General features: G+C 34.5%; 1 protein-coding gene across 1 annotated transcript; it reads right to left on the bottom strand.

Annotated features, from left to right (window-relative positions):
• Positions 1-749: 749 nt before the first annotated feature.
• Positions 750-2,941, bottom strand: LOC122034568 (ubiquitin-conjugating enzyme E2-17 kDa-like). The gene is made up of 5 exons (XM_042593869.1): positions 2,632-2,941; positions 2,393-2,487; positions 1,357-1,484; positions 1,075-1,179; positions 750-980 (listed from the first exon to the last, which is right to left on the bottom strand). Exons 2-5 carry the CDS (start codon positions 2,460-2,462, stop codon positions 837-839), a joined length of 447 nt encoding a protein of 148 aa, XP_042449803.1. The 5' UTR covers positions 2,463-2,487; positions 2,632-2,941; the 3' UTR covers positions 750-836.
• Positions 2,942-9,433: the final 6,492 nt, after the last annotated feature.

The raw sequence follows: 9,433 nt of genomic DNA on the forward strand, positions 1-9,433 counted from the left end.
ATGAGTCTAATATGCGAGAAAAAAATATAAAACATATAAAGACATTATTTACCTCTTCCGAAATGGCTTCAAATGGCTAATTCAAGTGAAGACAGCCCTAAACAAGTCCTAACATTGCTTGAACTTGCTTCCGCGAAGAGACTTTTAAAATATAAGTAGAATCATCTCTTTAGTGTCTATTGAAATAAAATAGATTGAAAATCAAAGCATTATTAACTGTAAATGAGTTGTTGAATATATATATGTTGTATATCTTTGACACTCTTGCACCTTTCGATGTAATGCTGCTAATGACACCCTTCATCTTGTGAGCAAGTGCACTAAAATTGACCTACTTGTGCTTTTCGAAGAAACTCGATGCTCATAGAATTCCAACTTTCTTCACTTCTAATTACTAAAAAGGCTTTGCTTCTCGACATTGACTATTGATCTTGTAAGTCTCTCTCTCATGGGTTTTAATGTTTCGAAATCATGTTAAGCGTGTAGTTTGAGTTTGAGTTCGATAAATGGTTAAGACGATGGACTCGCTAGAAGCTTAAGAGACTCTAGAGCTTGAATGTAATAATTGATCTAGGCAACAGATTTAATTACTTAGAGGACTCATTGTAAAAATCTTCTCACACTTGCCATTGACGCTGTGTCATTATAAATATACACATTACTTAAAAATAAAAAAATATCAAAGAAAACTTAATTGACAATGATAGAATATGATAAAATTTATTTAAATGCAAATAATATAATAGGGAAAGTTCAATTGCATAAGCGATGCTATATAACCAACCCTACTTAATGAAATAAAAAACATAAGTGATTGGTTTACATCACGCGAATATTTAACCCATGGCATATTTCCGAGTCCATGACCTGGCAGTGGTCTCGTACTTGACTCGATCAGTCTTGTAAACTTGAGCGATCTCAAGAACCAAAGGATCATCAGGGTTGGGATCAGTGAGGAGTGAGCACAACGATAACAACACCTAAAATTTGAATTCAGATTGCCAGTTAGGTTCTCTTTGGTAACATCAAGGAAATATAGTCCAATAATCTTTTATGAATTTCTGAAGATACTACCTTAGATATTGTCAAAGCAGGACTCCATTCCTCCTTCAGAATGTCAAGGCAGATGCTGCCGTTGCTGTTGATATTTGGGTGATAGACTTGTGTTAGAAATTTCATCTGGAAGATCAATGAAAAGGAAGCATGAATCCAGTTGAGATGAAATTCCTTAATATTGTGTTGACTTGAAAGGAAGTATATAGGAGAAAAGAAAAGTAATTAAATTGAAAAAGTAACAAATTATATTTTTCTTCATCGCTAACTAACTTCATCACTTAACAATATTAAAAGGCCTACCTTTGGTGGCTTGAAGGGATAATCTGGTGGAAAGTGAATACTCACTAAAAATACACCGCCTGCAAATGGGCTATCAGCAGGCCCCATAATGGTAGCTTGCCAGTGGGACATGTCCTCACCAACAGGACCTAGCAATGTTAATAATGGACAAGGAAAAATGAAGCAGATGTATTAATAAATCAGTTGATAGATCTATATAAAGTATAATTAAAATTGAATGGTCTGTAAACCAATAGCCATCACAATTTGTTCTTAACATCCATCATTAAACAAGAATATGGTCACCACCGTTTGTGGCCATATTCAAGGTGTTGTGCAGATATCATTAGCTATCCGTCTAAAAGCTCTTAAATGATAGAGAGAGAAACTAAACTAAGCCTAGCAAACAAAATCAATATAATGAAACACTTGATTATATGTGTCAAGATAAAGATTGAAAATTTATTGCACAGAGATGTGAGTATGGAGTCTGGGAATAATGCGCAAAACACTTTAAGACAAATTTTGACGACTTCATTTCCCATATTCAAATTTTATTCGATAAATAATCTCAAGGTGCATATTTTGTAACTAATAAGTCAAAAGGACATGCACCGCTATTTTAGAGGTTGAATGTCGTAAATAGGGTCATGGACATAAATATATGAAGACTACTAACTCAAGAGAATGCATCAGTGTCAATTCTCTCTCATACGGCCATTTCTCAAAGGTTAAGAAATATATGAGGGATCAAAACCGAAGATAGGACTGTGAAAAGGATAATATTAATTAATTAATTAATTAATTAATAATTAATTATGCTTCGTCTTCATCAAAGTGTGCCATATATGCAATTTATCAGCAATTTAGCGTGCATGAAATCTGTGGAGAACACACGTCAAGCTTCAGTTGAAACATCAGTCCTTCCGTGATTTCATGAAGCATTCTTTGATTCCCATAGGAAATAATAAATAAAAAACAGAGTCTAAACAAGCGACATGGATGCAGTTGATCCACTGCATAAAAGATCATCAGAGCAACCAGAAACAGAGTCTACCTGCACTGCATGACAGGGGCGGGTCCATCTCCAAGTCCTTTAACTCCTTCTGTATCCTCTTGGAAGCCATAATTAAGCAGCGAACCAGAACGACTCTAATCATAAATAAACAAACAAACGCACAAGTAATTAATCAAGGCGTTTAATTTAAAGCAACGGGAATGCGATTCCTGAACAAATAAATCAAAAATTGGAACCGATCGGCAACCGGAGAACGGGAGAGAGAGAGAAATTATTACCTCGCTAGGGTCCCTTCCTTCGCCTCTCCAATCGCGAGCGTTCCTCTCCTTGGAGGAAGAGAGAGCGAGGCGGCGCTCGGTATTTATAGGTAAAAAAAACCGTTGGCAGCTTGCCTAATTCGGCAGACCGCCGACAATTGGTGGATGCGAATCAGATTATATATCCTTCCTTCCATATCTCTTTCGATTATACATATATATTCATACTTCCTAAAAATTCCAGCTTGCCTGATTCGGCAGACCGCCGACTAGGATGACAATTAGGGAATGCGAATCAGATTCTATATCCTTCCTTCTATATCTCTCTCGATTATAAATATATAATCATACTTCCTAAAGATCCGGCATCTTCTATATTATAAATATACACTCCTTCGTTCCAAAGGGAACACTGGTTTTTAAAATCGAACCCGACCGGTTGGTTCAATACTTAAAATAATTTTTTTTATTTATTTAATAAAAAATAATTCATGGATAAATGCAATTATTTTTAAATATTTTTTCATCCATTACAAGTCGCTCCCATAGTTTGGTCACGACCACAATTTGCAGCCATGCTAGAGCTCACAGCAAAGTCGTGAATCACGACTACGAGTAGGGGTGCTAAAAATGAATCCGACCCGATGATTCAATCTGAGTCGATCTAATCCGAGTCAATGCGAGTCAATCCTAGAAAGTTGAGGCTCAGTTCAGCTCCAACGATATGACATACAAAGATTTAGTAAGAGAGAGAGAGAATAGGTGTGATCCAAACGGGAATCTCGCTGGACTCTTTGAGCTTCATGAACTCTTCTTCTTGGAAACTCTATGTCATCGACATTTTAACAAAAAGGACACTTTGATTTTTTTTAATAAAAGGCACACTTAATTCCTAAAATATTATATTTTTAACCCTAATTAAAATTAATTTTTTATTTAAATCGAATCAAATAAAAAGTTAATAAAAACTTAATAATTTTATTAAGAAATTTATTGATATAACTAAAAACTTTAAAGTCAGTAAATTAAAGATGATCTAAATTTATCTATTTTTTTAGAATTTTAAAACTTTAATAAAAAACAATATAATATAAAAAAGGCTAAAAAAATTATAAAAAAAAAATTAATAATTTTTTTTTATCTTTTTATTTATAATTTTAAAACTATAATAAAAAAATAATTTAATAAAATAAAATATAAAAAACGTTAATAAAAATTATAAAAATAAAAAATTTAATAATTTTTTAATATTTTTAAATAGTTTAATAAAAAATATATATGAAATAAAAAATTTAAAATTTAAAATTACTTTTTAAAAAGAAAATTACTTTCCTACTTTGATCGAAGCATCGTCATTTTGGGGTTGCTTTTGTTAAAATATGACTATCTTCATGTTGATTTTTTTTTCATAACATCACCATCATTACAAAAAACATTAGGTATTTAGCGGCAAATTTATTCGTCGCTACCACCTATTTTGTCATCGCTAACCTTATATAGTGACAAAAAGTGTTCGCTGTTAATATCGTCATAATAAACTTGTCGCAAACTTAATTTAGTGATGAAAATAAATATTCCGCCGCTAAATTTAACGACAAAACGAAAAACGTCGCTAAATCTGTCAAAATCATCATTAAACCACTCTTCAAATAGTGAGAAATTTTTTAAAATTCATCGCTAACCATCACTATGGTTAACAAGGAACCACAACTATTTAGTTGCTAGCCCCATTATTGACCAACAAATTATTTTGATATGTTTTGATGACATTGATAATCAAACGAGGTTAGCGACGAATTCAGTGAATTTCCTGCTAACCCTCTATTTTTAAAAAAAATATTTTTTTTTTAATTTTCATTTATATCCGGTATGTGAATTTACAAACTCATAGACAAATACACAATATCTCAAACAACTCATACTTCAACATCATCAAGTTTACAACAATCATAAAATTCACATCTCTAACATCTCAAACAATTCATACTTCAACATCATCAAGTTTGTAAGAATCACATTTTTTAAAATATTCACATCTCTAACATTCATAAACAACTCACAACTCTAAAAACAATGTAGCATAACAAATAAGTAACGAGTTCACAACATAAAGGAGCATAATATGTGTTTGCTTCAAGTTATTACATATAACCTTGGTTATGTGATTAGGTAATCACATAACTAAGATTATGGAGATTAAAATAAAATATAACAAAATGTTGTTTGATTCAACTAGTTAATGTAACAAAAAACTTATTATAAATAACTTAGTTTAATATTTTACTATATTACCCTCAGTTACAAAATCAACCATACATAATAATAATAATAATAATAATAATAATATTATTATTATTATTATTATTATTATTATTATTATTCAACTCTATTTTTTAATATATTTATTTTACTTTTTCATGTTTTTCTTTATTTTTTTAAATTTTTATTTTTTTTTACTTTTTTAAAATTTTAATTTTTTTATATTTTATTTTGTATTTTTTACATTTTAATTTTTTTAAAATTTTTTATGTTTTTCTATTTTTTTTTTACTTTTTTTAGTTTTTTAATTTTTTTACTTTTTTTTTTTTTTTCTATTTTTTGTTTTTTATTCTATAATAGACCGAGCAGTTAAGAAATTGCGGAACAAGGAAGTACCATTAGTCAAAGACATTTGGCACAGTCACACAGCAGAAGAGGCAACTTGGGAGACAGAAGCCAGCATGAGACAGAAATACCCAGAATTATTCTAAGTTCGAGGACGAACTTTTTATAAGGTATGGGGGATTGTAACGCCCGAAAATTCTCAAAACTATTTTAGGAATATTCTATGATTTTTCTGGAATTATTAAATATTTTTCCGGAATTTTCCGAGTAGCGAAAGTAGCAAAAATTATTAGAAAAGTAAAATGGCTTAAGCGGGAATCGAACCCGGGACCTCTCGGGTCTGCTAAACCTTTAGTCAGCCTTAGTAACCGGTGAACTCAGCAGGGCCGTGCTGAGAGAAAGGAGAATCAAATATATTTATAATTGAGTTGGGCCAAAATACCCACTTAATATAAATAGGAAAGCATAAGTTGGTTTGATTTATTTTGGTGTTGGTTCGGCAACTTCTCCTTCACCCTAACCTCACCGACGCCACCTCTTCCCTCTCCTTCTCTCGGCGCCACAACAAGGGAAGAACTAGGGTTCCATCCCTAGGGTCCCAAGGTCACTTTCCGGCGACGATTTCAGCATAAGGACGTTCCCCTCTGCGAGTAGAGCACGTGGACGCGAGCGAATCGTCGAGAAGTCGTCTCCACCGGAATTTCTAGCGATTAGATTTGTAAGAAATCTAGCACATAAGGTAAGAAACCCCTCACCTGCAGTATAAGTAGCTCTCGCGTGTTTTCTTTTATGCATTAGATTAGTTTTATTGAATTTTGTCAGCATATAGTGTGTATTTTAACTCTTCTAACAGATTTAGGGATTAGTGAGCATCTCTAGATGGGCCGAGCACATGTATCCTCTGTAGATAGGGGTTTAGACACTGCTGGGTGCCTAGAGGTGGTCTCCCTGATCGCGAGGAGAGTTAGAGAGCGCCAAATGCTCGACAAAATGCCTAGCACAGCCTTATGATACAATGGACATTTAGTTAAATGCCATAGAACATGTTAATTAGCATGATCAGTTTTTATTTTAGCTTTTACGAGACTAGATGTCCAAATGGGTGGGCTCCCACAGTCGCCTCTAGGTTCAGACAACCTAGTTCTAGGTTCAGATAACCTAGATTCAGCAAAATAGTATTAGCTATTTCAGTATTTTACTTTCGGGCACTGTACTGGATTAGATATCCATTGGGTAGTCGTCCCTAGGTTTAGCTAACCTAGTAAACCCTACTAGATTCGGAACTTGCAATCCCGGGTCTAGTTAGGGATGCGCGCACAGCAAGTACAGTTGCCAGGGCCCATCAGCAGCATGTTTAGTATTTTCACTTACTATATGTATATGGTTTTCAACCTTTCACAAATTAGTTCGTGAATTCAGTACAGTCCTAGCAGTAGCTCAGTATTAGCTTAGCTCAGTTTTTAGTATCAGCTTAGTTCTTCATTGATACCATGTGATTGATATCATGTTCAGCTTTAGATATGCCATGATTGTATGCTTATATGCCATGCCATGTTTAGTTTATTCGGTATACTTAGCATATCCTTTCAAACAGCATGATTTAAAATCATATTTGCATCGTATGCATGTTTTAGTGAGGTAGATGGTTTCTTACTAAGCTTTTTAGCTTACAGATACTATTTTCCTTATACTGCAGATACAGGTAAAAGGAAAATGGACTAGCAGTGGAGGCTGGAGGTCAATGCAGATCAAGATGTGTGTGGAAGGAACTGGAATTAAGATCCTAGGGATCTAGTTTTATTTTATTATGCATTAGAACGTGTTCAGTATGCATTAGTACTTATAGCAAGCGTTATCTTATGTTTCTGTTAGTTAGTAAGAGAACAGTTTAAAACCTTGTTAGTTTCGGTTTCCATATGTTTACATGCCATGAATTAGTATTCTATGCTTTAATCATGTTTAGTATGTTAGCCATTACCTAGTAGAATATTTCTCTTAGCTTTTATAGTGTTGTGTAATGGCTTTGGCACGCATCAGTGCTGATATCAGGGGCCTGATACGAAATCAGAAACCCCTGATCGGTCAGCAGACCGATCAGGGACCTGGTTTCTGCGAACAGAAGCTTTCTGTTCGTTCCCTGATCGATCCGTGGATCGATCAGGAGCTGGGTCGCGAAAAAAAATGGCTCACTGATCGGTCAGCAGACCGATCAGTAAGCCACTGATCGGTCTCATTGACCGATCAGGGACCAGCTGGATCGGTCGGCAGACCGATCCAGCAGCGTACAGTATTACAGTGTAGTTTATGGATCGGTCGGTTGAACGATCCGGAGTTTCCTACCGTGCCAGTATCAGTAGATCGGTCTGTGGATCGATCCGAAGTTTATTATCAGTTGTAAACACCTTCCCTAACATGTGTACAACTCCTAGGTACACCCAGAACACTAAGTTAAACTTTACAGCATTTAGTTCAGTAAAATTTTAAATTAGCCAGTTTTCATTCTGCATTAATAGTCCAGCACAGCATAATGTAGCGATCGGCTTCGCAACCTAGCTAGTAGGAGGCGGGTCGTTACATACTTAAGCATGATTCTTGACTTTAATCTTATATGAGCAAGTACTTCTAAACATTTCTCTATATATAAGAAATAAAAGAAACTAGAACTTTTATCTTACTTAAGCATATCTAGGCAAATACTCTATACTACACATAATAAGGGAAAGCATAAAAGAAAAATTTAAATACTTTCTTACTTGAAGACAGCAAGGTTGGTGCTGATGTGTGATGCTGGAGAATGGGAACTGCTTTGATACCAACTGTAACGACCACCCTTCTTACTACTACTACTCTCTAAGGATGACCGTTATTTAACTACTAACTCTACTTAACCGGTATGATTAAAAATCACATGGAAACCCTACCGAAAAATTTTGGCAGAATCTCCCCTATACCGGTGACCATATTCAACAATACATGCAATATATACTCAGCCACAAGCGGCTGGAACACATATCAATCAACCACGCAGTTAAATAAGTATCAAACACACAAATATCTACTTACTAAACTGAACTCATCCTACATGCAATCTAAACAGAATAATCTCAAATGACATGAACTTAAAATACAACTCCAATGTTTACAATAACTAAAATGCGGAAACTAAAATTAAAACTTCTTTCCTAGTCCCAAGGCTTCCATAGTCCTGGCATCACACATCCTTCGAACACCTCCTTGTCGCCTTCCTTTCTATATCTTTTCCTTTCCTGTATCTGCAGTAAGAGGAAGTGCAATCTATAAGCAAAATTTGCTTAGTAAGCGCTATCTAACTCACAAAATCACGAATGTGCATGTATACGAAAGAACTAGAAACTATATGCTCTAAAAAGAAATAAAGCATAAACATAACTGCTCATGTCAAACTAATAGCAAAGAAAAGCTAAGGAATCTACTCATGTAATTCTAATAGCTAATCATGCTACTCATCTAATAGGTAAACATGAAAACTACTCATCCACTAGATAAACATGGTAGAATAAAGAACTAAACTTACTAATTTTTAGAACTATATGAAACTTTATTTCATTTGTTCTAACTTAATCTTTAATACTTTATGTTTATGTAAAACTCATTTTACTTGTTCAAAAACTTATAATTTTAATACTTCAAAATAGTAATCAACTTCTTCTTGGGCCCAGGCGTAGTACCATCTTATGCGCGCTCCCTAATAAGTTGGAGTAGCGAGCCACCAATCCTAAAAGAGCAGACCTCGGTCTACCAGGGCCAAGACCTCGGAATTGGACACCTCGTTTGGTATTTTTACCAAAAGAAAGAAGTTGTGACAAAAAAATGTCCAAGCCGAGGCTCGAACCGGCAACCCCTGACCCGAGCAAAAATCGGCTAACCAACTGGGCTAGCAGTTATTACTTAATCAAATAAAGGGAGAATTTTATTTAATGAGTAGAAGTTAATAACAAGAATTAATGGGCAGAAAATGGTTGCTCCGAGTTTCGAACCCGCGAGCCACACCTTAAGCAGAACGCAGCCAACCAACTCTTCCGTTAGTATTTCGTGAAAAGGTAGGGTGCGAAATATTCTTAAGCAACGGTTAGTAATAAAAATAATCCTAGGTTATAAAAATAGGTTATGTTAAGAGAGGAAATTATTTCTCTCGATCCCTCTCCCCTTCTCTCGAGTTCGACGGCGCGACTCTTCTCGG

The sequence above is a fragment of the Zingiber officinale genome, chromosome 11B, assembly GCF_018446385.1.
Source record: "Zingiber officinale cultivar Zhangliang chromosome 11B, Zo_v1.1, whole genome shotgun sequence".
Taxonomy (NCBI): domain Eukaryota; kingdom Viridiplantae; phylum Streptophyta; class Magnoliopsida; order Zingiberales; family Zingiberaceae; genus Zingiber; species Zingiber officinale.

Bases quoted from the DNA above. Each gene is read 5' to 3' on its own strand.
- LOC122034568 (XM_042593869.1), bottom strand. From the start codon at position 2,462: ATGGCTTCCAAGAGGATACAGAAGGAGTTAAAGGACTTGGAGATGGAC. The intron at 1,180-1,356 runs GTAGGCCTTTTA...TTGATCTTCCAG, and splicing joins ATCCCTTCAAGCCACCAAAG to ATGAAATTTCTAACACAAGT. The intron at 981-1,074 runs GTAGTATCTTCA...TTCAAATTTTAG, and splicing joins CTGCTTTGACAATATCTAAG to GTGTTGTTATCGTTGTGCTC.